The sequence below is a fragment of the Lytechinus pictus genome, chromosome 3 (genome assembly GCF_037042905.1).
Source record: "Lytechinus pictus isolate F3 Inbred chromosome 3, Lp3.0, whole genome shotgun sequence".
Taxonomy (NCBI): Eukaryota; Metazoa; Echinodermata; class Echinoidea; order Temnopleuroida; family Toxopneustidae; genus Lytechinus; species Lytechinus pictus.
In genome coordinates, this window is record NC_087247.1 from 76,686,339 (window position 1) to 76,701,130 (window position 14,792).

The window sequence follows — 14,792 nt, forward strand, 5'->3', positions numbered from 1 at the left end:
TCATTATGGTGTGTGAGAGCAATCCTTCAAAATATGAGTGATTGATTGAATATTTGGCCAACACCGTACCGTACGGTACCTTACCGGGTACCGACTACCGTACTTGTTTTATAAAATTGATTCGGCCGACCCGGCCCACCCACGTCGGTCGTCTGCACATGCAACTCTGCCATCCGACTCTGAGCCTGATCGATCTGATATGAGGGCGAGGTGGACCCTGGGCTGGGGCCTGGCTGCTAGTCCGGGGCGGGGGCTGGGGGAGTTTATTCAGCTGATCGGGTATAAGGTTTGATGGTCCCAACATGTCTACTTTTGTTTTGATAATAATAATTTGATAATAATTTTTGTTGTCATCCATACACAAAACAAATGGGCTTCTGACCTCAGTGAGGCAAAATTTTGGGTGGAAAAAATTCCGCTTTTGTTGGTGTTGTTTCTTTTTTACTTTTTTATAACGTTACTCGTTAGACTTGTTCTTTACTTAGTCTTAGTCTTAGTTTTGCAAAGCAAGTCTCCAATATGGGAGATTGTCTCCCATATTGGAGAGAGTCTCCCATATTGGCCGTGCACCTCTCTAACTTTACTGATTTTTGTCGGCCATCTTGGATTTTTCATGAAAATCAATTATTTTCATATTTTCGCACAAATGAAAAATATTAAATAAATAGGGCCTACCCATTTCACAATGACTTAGATAGTATAGGTCTATTGCAATCGTTTTCTGGACAGTCCGGTTAATATTTTTTTGAAATCATATAAGAATTAATGCCAAAATTTCCATGTTTTTAGGCAAAAATTTGCATGTGCATTGATAATGATATCTTTCTGTTTTGTCATTAATATCAACAATTAATGCAAAATATCAGCATTCTACACAAAAGAGATATTATTAACGAGAACATTGATATGCTTCATGTAAGACAGCTTAACTTGTTGTTAGATGATAGGGAAAATACCCCCAAATGTATTCCCCGATATTGCGATAAAATTACACCAAAAAGCAACCTCCGTCACTAGTCACACTAGTGATCGGTGATACCGACTACAATGCGCTCGCTGGCTTGCCTTTCAAAAGAGTACAATAGACTCAATCGGTCTTGCCTCGCCTTTGTTGGTGTGACTAGCACGCATAAAAGCATTGCATGACGAAAACCTTTCATTTGAAAACACTATACCCCAGTTTCCCTCAATCAATTCTCTTCTCCAAGTACGACAAACCATAACTGCCCCAAGCAAGCAATTTAAGTATCAAAACACCTGTTTCTTGACCTCGGTCCGAAGATAACACAACAGCCCGAGCAAAGCATGCCGTCATTTTAATTCACTTACTTTCCTTATTTCGAGGTCGATTTTCTTCGTTCGAACTTGAAAATGGACTAACATTGGATTTCTGAATACAATATGCATTTGAAAACGTGATTAAATATCGAATACAATAATTTCATTCCGAAGGTCCTACTACAGGCAGAGAAGTCTTACGTAATAGCACAGCTGTTGTTTATCATTTCGTCCTTGGCTTTGTTGTTGTTGTTGTTGTTCGTTTTGGGCCTGTTTCACGCCCTAGTAGTCTCCTCGGTAGACACTTAGTGTTGAAAACTCAATGGTAGAAAAACTGCTAGGTAATTGTTTTGTTGGCTAGTTTGGCTAGATGTTAGCACTGGTGGATGAGACAAATGCTACCACCGATGCTCTAATAATAGATTGCATTTGCTTGGTCATTGCAGGGTTGAAGCCCAGGAGGGTGACCACCGAGATCTCTCTGAGATGGTATGGAGTGTTAGTTTTGCTGTATCCTATCTCTATGGTCTGTATCATCTTCAGTCTACTGGACTCATAGAGTGAACAGTGGAGAAGGACATGCTCTATAGTTTCCCTGTCTCTGTTGCAACTGCAGTTAGGTGAAGGGTGGTTGTGAGGGAAAATTCTGTGCATATTGTCATTGAGTTTGGTATGTCCTGTGAGCATCCTCATCAGCTTCACTTCTGTGGATCTTGGAAGAGAGCTGTGTGCACTCTTCCTGGCAACTGTGGGCTGGAGTTGGTATGTCCATCTTCCTTTTGTAGATCTGTCCCATCGTCGTTGCCAGAGCTTCTCAGTGTTCTTACGCATAGTCTTGGCACTTTCCTTGTGCAGAGTAATTGCAGAAGCTAATGATGATGAGCTTGCAGCTTCCAAAGCAGCATCCTTGGCTAGTTGGTCAGCAAGTTCATTTCCCATGATATTTGCATGCCCAGCGATCCATGTGATGGTGACAGTAGTGCCTCTACTTCTTAGAAGAGTGATGTTTTTATTAGTGCGAGACACAACCTCTGGGAACGATGAAGAGTGGAGAGAACTGGTCATGGCCATGACAGCACTTTGACAGTCAGTGAGAATGTGCACTACCTGATCGACTAGGGCTGGTTTCTTCAGGGTGACATGTTCCACAGCTGTTTCTATGGCGACCATTTCAGCATGAAAGCTACTCGAATTTCTAGCAACAGGCTTGCCGATGCAGGTTGGTATGCAGTTCAGTCCTGTCCAGTAGATGACAATGCCTGCTCCGCAAGGACCTGGGTTCGACAATGCAGACCCATCTGTGAAGATGATAGTATCGGTATTGAGACTTAGAATGAAATCAGTCGCCAACTTCAGAGCCTGGTCCTTCTGCTCACTACTTCTGTCTCTACTATTTCCAAGGTTTCTCCACTCAATGCGATCCTCTTCCATTCTGCACGAGAGGATGTCAGACATATCTTCGATAGGTTGGGAGCCAGGATCGTTTACCTGTAGGCTGACATTCAGATCTTTAAGGGCCCTGGTCATCAAGCAGAGAGGGGTGCTTCTGGGTCCACGTGAGAATGCTGGATCACCCAAGAGACTTTGGACTAATACCCTGAAGTTATCTGTTTCTTCCTTACTAAGAATGTACTGGCACAAGGTTCTCGCAAGTATTTCACGTAGTCTTATGTCAAGAGGAAGAGTGTGAGACATTACTTCCACAGCATCAGAAGAGCAGTGAACAAAGGTCCCTGTGGCCATTCGAAGCGCAAGATTTTGAACTCTTTCCAGCGCCGAGATGGACCTGACTGTACACCATACAGGGTAGGCAAACTCCAGGTGCGGTCGAATACATGCCGAGTACAATAGAAGCATGAGTTCCATGCTGGCACCAGCAGTGTGTGATGTTAAGGCAGAGATCTTGCAAAGTGCTCTCATGGCTTTTGAAGCTGCTGTTTCAACTTGACTACTGAAACGCAGATTCTCGTCCAAGATGACACCTAGACATCTGCACTCATTTACTTGGGTGAGGCGATGGCTGCCCATGTGTACTGCAATGTCCTTGTGACCTCTTTTACTGAAGCACATGACATTAGTCTTTGAGGTGTTGACCGAGAAACGCCAGGTATTGCACCACTTTTCTAGCTGTTGCAACTTGACTTCCAGATTCGCAACCGCAGTATGCAGGCAGTTGCTTGTCTCCCATAGGGTGATATCATCAGCATACTTGATGTGATTGCCTAGATGTGGAGAAACATCATTGATTGCAATGATGAAAAGGATCGGAGCAATGACCGAACCCTGAGGAACTCCTACACTTGTCTCTTGCCAATCTGTTCTGACAGTGTTAACAAGGCATCTGCAGTATCTGTCTCTGAAAAAACTGGAGATAGACAACAACAGTCTCCCAGAGATACCGGCTTTGGCCAGTTTATAGAGGACTGCTTCTCTCCATACGTTGTCGAAGGCACCTTCAAGGTCGATCAGAACAGCAGCAGTGTCGTGGTTGTGTTTGAAACCACTCAGTAAAGGGAGAGTCATACTGAGCAAAGCTTGAGTGATGTCGCGTCCCTGTAGGTATGCAAACTGTTCAGGTTCAAAGAAGGCCTGTTCATGTAGGGCTGCCAACAGTCTTCTGGTAATGACCCTTTCATATAGTTTGCCAACAACAGAGGTAAGTCCTAGTGGGCGATAGGATTTCTCAGTATGGTACGACTCTTTGCCTGGTTTTGGTATGAATATTTGTTTTCTCTTTTCCAGATCTTGGGTATCTTCCCTGTCTTCCAGCAAAGCTGAAACAGTTGAAGGAGATAGCATTTCATTGACAATCCGGCAAACTTGATTAACTTAGGATGAATTTCGTCAGGTCCTGGGCTACTGTTTGACTTCATTAGTGACAGAGCGACAGCAATCTCAGCAGATGTCAGGTCTGAGTTGTAATTCTTCGCTGAGGCACTTGCGTCAGTAACCAAGGCAGTAGATTCATGTTCTATTGTATTCTGAACAGAATTATTAATCTCATTGAACCATATATCATCAAATCTGCCTGGGGTGATGGTTTTCATGATATGAACTTTCTTCAGTCGCTCAGCTATATCTACATCATTGAAATCGTAGTCGTCATCGTCTCTTTCAAGGGGCTGGACAGGAGCAGAGGTACCTCCATTCAGTAATTTGTTGATAGTTCTCCATGGGTCCTCACAATTCTCTTTTAGTTGCTCGCATTTCTCAAGCTGCCACTCTTGAAAGGCCTTCTTGTACTCCACCATGAACTTTGATACATTTCCTTGATGGATAGTAAAGTTGTTAGGTGTTCTCCTCCTCTTGTACGTCTTCTTAGAGAGCTTGCAAAGCTTGAGGAGCTCAGACATTTTAGAATTCCAGAAAGGCTTGCTATGTCTACATATCCTTTTTCGAGGGATCTTCTCAGCTGCCAGGGTTTGTATGGTATCTGTGAAATCTTTGCAAGCTTGGTCAGGTTCTGTCATCTCTGTCAGTGATCTTCCCAGATCCTCAAGTTTATTTGACACTGCATCTTCCCATGCGGTCCAGTCAACATCAGCCAGGGATAGATGACTTCTGACTTGAAGGGAATCTCCCATGGTCTTCAAGGTAATCAAGATGGGATAATGGTCAGACCAAATCGCATTTTTCTTATCGACTTGCCAGGTTATGAGATTCGGGTTGCATCTGGCTGAGAGGGCGAGGTCTATAGCACTCAGATTGCCACTGAAGTCCCGAGTTGGAGTCCCGTCGTTGTGCAGATGAAGACCATATTTCAGCATGATGTCTTCCATTTTTGAGCCACGAGACCATGCTCTATCATACCTGACCCTATGATCTATGTGCCAAGTTTCCCATGTGTAGCTCCTAGCATTGAAGTCGCCTGTTAGGAGAATAGGTCCAGAGGTTTTGTTAAAGACCTTCTCCAGATTGGTGTCAAGCTTTTTTAAATAAGTAGGATTGCTGTCTGGTCGAATGTATATGGAGCCAATAGTATACATGGTGTTGCCAATTTCCGCCTGGACCCAGATACCTTCAAAATTGTCAACTTCTAGATCCTTCCTTCTGACTATCTTGACTCCAGGCCTAGGGAGGCATGCTACTCCACCATAGTTATCTTGACTGCTGTTCCTACACATATTATCGCATTTCCAGTTCTTAAATTTTATCACATCTTGTGTGTTCCACGTTTCAGAAAGGAGAGCAATGCTAATGTTTCGTTTGTCAACATACGTTTTGAGGTAAGGTTGTGAGGTGTTCAAGCTACGAATGTTGGCTTGCAAGACATTGAACTGCATGTTGATTTGTCCGTAACTCTCTTTCAATTCTACTGTGCAGAATACGTTTGTACACAGGGCAACGTACACTGTCAGATGGATGGCCTTCAACATTGCAGTTGATGCAAAAACTGCGGGTGCATCGTGTTGTTTGATCATGAGCTCTCCCGCAGTCCACGCAACTTTGTTCCCTTTTGCAGAATCTAGCAAGGTGACCGAAGAGCTGGCAGTTGTAGCAACGAATTATTCTGTACTTTCTCAGAGGCTCACAGCGATAGAGTTCCTGTTCAATTTCCAAACCTTCCTGCAGTAAAGTATCAACTGCAGAACAAGATGAAAGGAAGATCTTAATGATTGGCATACGACGTTGAGAGCGATGATTACGAAGGGCGTAGACTGAAGGCTTCTCACCAGTCTTCTTTTCTATCGCTGCTTCAATTTTGTCTAAGCAGGTATAAGGTTTCACACCTCTGCATACCACAGCATGTCGACCTTGAGTGCCAGGAGGGTGAGGGAAGATGTTGCCTTTACCAAAGGAATCAGAAGGCCAAGGCTTGAGAGCTTCCTGATAGTCAATCTTTGATTTACAATGAAGAGCTATTCCACCGGCTGGCAGAGAATAGGCAAAAGTAATGTTCAGATTTGGCTTAACTCTATGAATTTCTTTGCTAATTCTGCGACTATCATTAAAAGGTGAGGGAGCAGAAAGTCCATCTAATATCACAATATAGCTTGAAGAGGTTGGTTTTTGTTCTGCTTCACCTTGCGAGAGATATTCTGAAAGATTTGGAGGGTCTTCCGGTACTCCTTGGGTCTCTGCCTTGGTCTGAGAAACAGGTTGGGGGTTGTTGAGAGATTCCGCTGTCTCGTCCTCCTTTATTCCACAACTGGTATTTATCAGCTTATTGGTCAGAGTTCTCAAAACCTTGTGTATTTCAACGTTTTTGATACTCTTGATTACACAGATAGAGCATCTATACTTGCGTCCACGTCTGGTAACAGTTTTCCATTCACTCTCATCAAGCTCTGTGCATTTGGAGTGCCACCACTGATGGCAGAACGAGCATTCAATCCAATATGTTAAACAGCTAGAACTGTCCAGGTCTTTATTACAAGGGCATTTGCTTTTCACGTCAGTTGAAGACAAAATTTCCACATCTACAGAATTCCTGGCTGGGCAAACATTTTCCTCATCCTTCTGTTTTCCTTTTGTTTGTTTCTTCCTTTTTCTGGGTGAGGTTAGTTTTACGGGTGACACATTACTGTCGCTACCATTATCATGTATGCCACACTGTTTAGACTTGCTTCGGGTAGGATATCGATGAGAGATTTTCTTTTTAATGACTTGCTTATCACTGCTTGATGATTTATCTTCCATCCCACATGTAGTCAGCAAAAAAGAAAAGGTTGGCCTACATATCTTGACCTTTATGTGGAATAATTTTTAGGACAAATTCTGCCATAGCTTAAACTTTCTACAGCAATTAGAAACAGGGACACATGTCTAACTTTGGCATAGAATAAAAACAGATGAAGGTAGATATGAAGTGCCTTTCTGTATTAGTCCGAGTAGGAAAAAAGAATAATTAAAAAAAAATGTCAGAATAAAAGAAAAGGGGGAATGCTTAAATAAAAGCAGGACAATCCAGGTATAATTTGCAGAAAATTCCAGTTTATATGAAGCTGCTGAATAAATGATGAACAGAAAAGGAAACTCCAAGATGACAGAAGCATAGCTTTCCCGCCATATATGCAAATTAGCTGACATGTGATATCTGCACTGTAGTGTAGCTATAGCCTATATAGTCAGGTTGTATCTCCCGAACACAAAAACCCATATGTGGGACTGGCTTCAGTAAGGATTCACTTGTCCACTTGAAAAGCAGAAACAGAGCTATAAAACCGACACCTTTCTAATCATTAAGGAAGGTTATTCTTCCAAATCCTAGATCTCCTGCATATATGACACTATTTTGGGTATCAAAAAGCACATAAGTGAAAACTTAAGGCTAAAAATTCTATCAAGTTTGTCCCATTCCAGCACACAACATCTAGCCACATCTAGCCATCCTATTTCTAACCTTGGCTCAACGCTCATAATCTGGCCTGTGGAGGTAAAATTGAGACAGCGGGGATTACCTGGCCTAGCGGGATTGATCAGGCGGGTGTTTCATAAAGCTGTTCGTAAATAAAGAGCGACTGGTGATCCTGTCTTGCGGTAAATGGGACACACCATTGGCGAAGATCTAGCGCGCGAGAAAGGATCACCAGTCGTCCTTAAAGTCGCTCTTAACTTACGAGCAGCTTTATGAAACGGCCCCCTGGGCTTGGAAATGATTTTGGGATTTACAAACGCAAAATGGGGTATAGAACCGCAGTTTGCAATCTGAACTGCGGTCTTTCTCCAAACGGGGGTTTGACGTAATGGATAAAATAGGTGTATTATTTCAAGCATCGCGATTGGCCAATACGCGTCACATGACATCCAACTTGTTTCGTGCACGGTGCGCAACGAAAATTGACATTGCATGCTCAAGCAAACCAATGCAGTAGAAGTCCCGGGAGAAGTCCAACAAAACTGTACTGTAACTTTTTAAGAATTTGTTTCTGTGTTGCTATTTTATAAAACAAATAATGCACTTGCTCTGTCGTGCGTAAAAGTAAATGCAGAGAAAGCTCGGTTTCTTCAGATGGTGCACACTGGGCACTCACCGCCAGCGGCTCGTGCACAGTGCGGCACCTATCTAAAGAAACCTCGCGTGCTCTGCATTTCCACTAACGCACTCGGCTGCATGCATTATTTGTAATTGTATAGTAATTAGCATCGCGTTAGAAAAGTGTATATTATACAAATAGCGAATAGGCATGAGTGCGATGGTGCGAGATTTCGCATGAGGTGAAAGAAAGATGCTCTATTCAACGAGGCGTTAGCCGAGTTGAATAGAGTGTTTCTTTCTTTCACCGAATGCGAAATCTCGCACCATTGCACGAATAAGAATATTCGCTATTTGTGTTGTACAACGCCTCGGAAGTTAGCGAAAATATGTAAAAACAAAGAGTTTTTCCTGCAGTAATCTATGAAAAGGGAGCAAAAATATGGAAAGCGAAAAGCAAAATCCCACAAGTGAACACCTCGGTCAGCATTGCGCATTTAGCCAGCAGGCTATACGCGTATTGCACCTGCATTTTTACTGAGCGCAATGAATTGAATCGTATTGTGACGTCACCTCCTAAGCCGTGCAACGGTACATTTTGGACGGTACATTTTGGATGGTACGTCTTTTGTGCAACGGTACGAATGTTTGACATTCAGCCTCCCATTTGCTCGCGTACAACAAGCTAAGTAGGCGTTGTACAATACATATAGTTGGGTATGAGGGCAAAAGGCGTTTTTTGTCTCACCTGCATAGCAGAGTGAGACTATATAGTAGGCGCCGCTTTTCCGACGGCGGCAGCGGCGTCAATACCAAATCTTAACCGAACTTCCGAAGGTTAAGTTTTTGAAATGACAGCATAACTTAGAAAGTATATGGACCTAGTTCATGAAACTTGGCCATAAGGTTGATCAAGTATTACTGAACATCGTGCCTGAGTTTCATGTCACATGACCAAGGTCACAGGTCATTTAGGGTCAATGAACTTAGACCATGTTGGGAGAATCAACATCAAAATCTTAACCTAAGGTTAAGTTTTTGAAATGTCATCATAACTTAGAAAATATATGGACCTAGTTCATGAAACTTGGACATAAGGTTAATCAAGTATCACTGAACATCCTGCATGAGTTTCACATCACATGACCAAGGTCAAAGGTCATTTAGGGTCAATGAACTTTGGCCGAATTGGGGGTATCTGTTGAATTACCATTATAACTTTGAAAGTTTATGGATCTGATTCATGAAACTTGGACATAATAGTAATCAAGTGTCACTAAACATCCTGTGCAAGTTTCAGGTCACATGATTAAGGTCAACGGTTATTTAGGGTAAATGAACTTTGGCCAAATTAGGGGTATTTGTTGAATTACCATCATAACTTTGAAAGTATATTGGTCTAGTTCATAAAACTTGGACATAAGAGTAATCAAGTATCACTGAACATCCTGTGCACATTTCAGGTCACATGACCTAGGTCAAAGGTCAATGAACTTTGGTCATAATGGGGGTATCTGTTGAATTACCATCACAACTTTGAAAGTTTATGGATCTGACTCGTGAAACTTGGACATAAGAGCAATCAAGTATCACTGAACATCCTGTGCGAGTTTCAGGTCACATGATTAAGATCAACGGTCATTTAGGGTAAATGAACTTTGGCCAAATTGGGGGTATTTGTTGAATTACCATCATAACTTTGAAAGTGTATTGGTCTAGTTCATAAAACGTGGACATAAGAGTAACCAAGTATCACTGAACATCTTGTGCGAGTTACAGTAGTTTTCAAAGTCAGCACTGCTGCTATATTGAATCGCGTGATGCAGGTGAGACCGCCAGAGGCATTCCACTTGTTTACATATTAAAGCAACTTTTGTATTAATGAAACCTCTTGGAAAAGTTAGAGGAGGCGTTGTTCTGCATGTCGCAAGCAATTACATTTGGGCACCTTAAAACATAGTCCCGCAAGAGCCTGTCGAAGGTACCCCACCCATATCCGAAGCTTGACTATTAAAATATCTTGCCTTTTGGAGCCCTCATTGTGGCAAAATGATGCTTCGGATAGGTAAAAAACAACATTTATTTTCTTGAAATCACTTAGAGACGGAAGAGTAGGCTTTTCTCTATCAGCTACATTTAAAGAAGTGAGAGCATACCAAAGCCTACCCTCTCAGGGGGCTGCCCCAAGTCACCCAGCCCCTTTTTCGTATTTTGCCCATTTCTTGGAAAATTCGACATTTTGGAGCCACATTGATGAAAAAAGTGGGTAAGCCTCAGTGGGGGCTCCAAATTTGCAGATTTTTCCATAAATTTGCAAAATACAGAAAAAGGGGATGGTGTCTTCGGCAACCCAATGACTGGGGTGGATTCGATTTTCCAGCAATTCTTTATATGTAGCAGATAGAAGAATGTCTATATACTCTTTTGTCTCCAAGTGGTTTAAAACAATAAAAGTGGCTTCACTACATTGTAGAATCACTTTTTTCATCAATGTGGCTCCAAAATGTCGAATTTTCCAAGAAATGGGCAAAATACGAAAAAGGGGCTGGGTGACTTGGGGCAGCCCCCTGAGAGGGTAGGCTTTGGTATGCCCTCACTTCTTTAAATGTAGCTGATAGAGAAAAGCCTACTCTTCCGTCTCTAAGTGATTTCAAGTAAATAAATGTTGTTTTTTACCTATCCAAAGCATCATTTTGCCACATTGAGGGCTCCAAAAGGCAAGATATTTTAATAGTCAAGCTTCGGATATGGGTGGGGTACCTTCGACAGGCTCTTGCGGGACTATGTTTTAAGGTGCCCGAATGTAATTGCTTGCGACACGCAGAGCAATGCCTCCTAACTTTTCCGAGAGGTTTCATTAACATAAAAGTTGCTTTAATATGTAAAAAACGCTTTTTGCCCTCATACCCATATACACTTTTCTAACGCGACGCTAATTACATGCATTTATGCGTGCTAGTCACACCAACAAAGGCAAGGCAAGACCGATTGAGTCTATTGTACTCTTTTGAAAGGCAAGCCAGCGAGCGCATTGTAGTCGGTATCAATAGTGTGACTATTGACGGAGGTTGCTTTTTGGTGTCATTTTATCGCAATATCGGGGAATACATTTGGGGATATTTTCCCTATATCTAAGCAAGTTAAGACATTAAAGGTAAATTGTGACATTGGTTTATTTCAAAACTTTCTTTTAGATTTCACTCTTCGCTTTTCACATTACTCATAAACAAGTTCTGAGTCCATACAATGTATTGCATTGGTCAGAAAGAACTGTTTTTATTCTCAAAAAATATATAAAGAAGAGAAATTTTGCCAAGTGAGCTTTCTTTTGATGCATTATTTAGAATTGACATAAAAAATAAAGAGCGCCATCTTGAGACCAAATGACATCAATACCTCCTCATGAATATTCATATCCATCGCCTCTGCGCTAGTCTCACGTGCAGATCTGTATACCGGCTAGGTACAGTACAGTATCGGATTGAACGGCGGAGTCTATTTGCGTCTTTTTCATTCATTTCCTGTAGGAGCGTGTACATTCGCGCAGTCCCTCGACGGCAAATACAAATAACTTGGAAACAACCAAGGAACTTTTTGAAATGACCATCATAATAATTGTGATGTTATGCACGTTGTTTTTCAAATCGCGGAGAATAGGTCCTACATCTGGATATCTGGGCAGAGTACCAGGTACCGAGAGACGGCTTTCCTTCCCTTTCCTTGCTTTTCATCTTTGCTTCGTTTCTCTAGCTGTATTTTTTTTTCTTTACTTGTCCAGGGTATGAAGGGAGGGAGAATTATGGTTGCTTGTGAAAGGTCTATTCTTATTTTTTTTTTCATTTTTTTTTTCTATTTTATTATATATACATAATACATATGCATTTTTGTTTCGATTCCGATTCACTGAATTGTTATCAATTCTTCAGGTTCTGTATTTCGATTTGTTCATTATTATCACGTGTTGTAATAGAATAAGATAGTAGTACATTTTTTCAAAGGAAAAGGAAATAATTTTGTATTGAACTAGCTTGGCCGCCATTTTTCATTATTTTGCTTTGTGCGTTATATAGGCCTATAAGATGCTCTTTCTCTTCCACTGATTATTTGTCAATATACTGCCTCAATGTATTTATCACTAAAAAATGACAAATACCGCGTGGCCTAGTGTTCCCTCCTTTTATTAAACAATATATTCTGGGGCGGATCCAGCTTTCACTAATAATGGGGCCGGGGTCAATATTTTCATCCACATTTTTCCCGATCGATCGGCAGTGTGAGGTATTATTTCCGGACTGTGTATTGTGTCCTGAAAATTGATCTGAGCAATATGATCATTAACATGATGCACACTGACGGATAAGGTGCCCAAAAATTTGAATTAGTAAAGGCCTATTTAGTTCCCTTGTTCGTTTTACTATTTAAGCCCTTGAACAATGTTTCCGTGTTTTGTATTACATTGATCAGTTAATATTTCTTTATGTCTCATACTATTTTAATATGAAATATACCTTGTTATTGTAGGCTACTTGTTACTATGATTTTATATACAAATAACTCTGAACTTGTGAACCTGTTTAACCATGACTGAATGAATAAATCAATAAATGAATTGGTATAGATCAGGCCTGACAACTGTATAGATGAATAGATGTTCCATCGAACAGGCAATGCGAACACAAAGCGCGGCCGCGCTAAATTGTTTTTATACATGTGTAGTGATATGATTGGCTCCCACCCCTCCCCAAGTCTGAATTCCCCTCACCTTATTTTATTCATTCTTCCTCTTATATTTCCCCCCCCCCCTCTGCTTTCGTTCATATTACTTTGCGCCGCCAATATCGGGGGGGGGGGGGGCCTAACGTTGGCCTCCTGGATCCACGTATACCGGTGCGTAGGTCTGTATGTTATAACAATGTAACATTGATCCCCTCCAAGTTTCTCTTTGTATTTTTCTTTTCAACTTGTTATGGTAGTATATACTGAACAAGAACAAGTATGACGTCTCCTAGGTGCCTCTCCCTCCACCCACTCCTCCTTGGTCCGCTGCATGGGCTCGGATAATAAAATTACGTACTTATCATGGTGATAAAACTGAGGGGCGTCCTTTTCAAGCCTTTGTGCTTATGACTGTTCCCTCCCTTGCAATGATTGTTTATTGTTATTTTACCGTGAAAAATTGTCAATATATTTTCTGTTGTATGATTTATTTTTGCATGGAAATAAAGAATCAATCAATCAATCAAATCAATCAATATATATGTATATATATATATATATATATATTTTTTTTTTTATAAATATATATAATAAAACAACTGTCATTCAAACTTGTCACAATTCAAGAATCTTCCCTGAAGAAGGTAGATGTGTACCGAAAATTTGGAGAGTGAATAAAAGAACTTAATTGTTGGCATTGCAAAAACTGCATTACTCGTGAATTTGTGTTTCGCATTTCTGATGTATATATATATTCGAGGACATACAGCTAGGCGGAACTATTTAGGGAAGGGGTCTTCCATCTCTGTGTGATTCCGAAGTTCCGATGATGGTTCAGCGAATGTACTTCATGCAAAATCACGTTTTGGCATGACCTCTCAGCGCTGGGCATATCAACGGACAAAAAAATGCAAACATGTGATGGATCGAAATGGTAAAAAATATCGCGCCAACATCATTTATTTTTTTAGTAAGGCACTCACTTTGTTTTGGTTACAACTTATAATGTTCAATTTTCAGGTTGAAATGTCACAAATCTTCAGCTCGCGCTTTCCGCTCGCATCAAAGGTACACATTATGTTCTTGGTTTCAAACTGCTTAGAATATCAAGTTTTCAGGTTGAAATATTACAAATTTTCGGCTCGCGCTTCGCATCAATTATTATTTATTAAGACACACAATTAAGTTCTTGGGTTAAAAAAAGTGCTTAGAATGTCCAGTTTTCTGGTTGGAATATCGCACTCGCGTCCATTCTCCAATTAGATGCACATCTTTTTCATAACAAAATTGCTCGGAATGTTTGATTTTCATGTCTTATTAGTCATGTTAGTACATGCAATGTCTAGAATTTATAGCTTGCGATTTGCGCTCTTAACACCTCGCAACAGTGGCGTAACTACGGGGGGGGGGGGGGGGGGGGGGCACGTGCCCCCCCAATCGGCTGACCAAAAAAAAAAAAAAAAAGGGGGAAAAGGAGAAAAAGAGGGAGAAAGGAAGAGGAACGTAGTGGGAAAGAAGAAATTATTATTCATTATAATTGTATAATATTAGGAGTGGGCTATACATGGGTCAAAAATACTTTTTTTGTAATTTCAATATGACAACAGTTTTTTTTTATTCCTTGTAATGTATCTCAACATGAAATGACAATATTTTTTGTCTCGGGTCCGAGAAAAAAGTGTGCCGGGCCAAAATCCAAAATGGCCGCCAAAACCCCCCAAAATCATAGTTTTGGCCACAACTTTTTTATTTGGTGGTCAATTTCTCTGGTTTTGGTGTCTATTCATATGTTTTTGGGGGCCAGGCAATTTGTTTTTCCTATAATTAGTACTTTTAAACCATTATTTGTAGAGTTAAAAGGTAATTATACCTAAATTTTCCC

General features: G+C 41.0%; 1 protein-coding gene across 1 annotated transcript; it reads right to left on the reverse strand.

Moving 5' to 3' along the window:
* Nucleotides 1-1,644: 1,644 nt before the first annotated feature.
* On the reverse strand, nucleotides 1,645-3,801 carry LOC135153466 (uncharacterized). Its single transcript, XM_064096086.1, has one exon. It carries the CDS (start codon nucleotides 3,799-3,801, stop codon nucleotides 1,645-1,647), a length of 2,157 nt encoding a protein of 718 aa, XP_063952156.1.
* Between the last annotated feature and the right edge of the window lie 10,991 nt (nucleotides 3,802-14,792).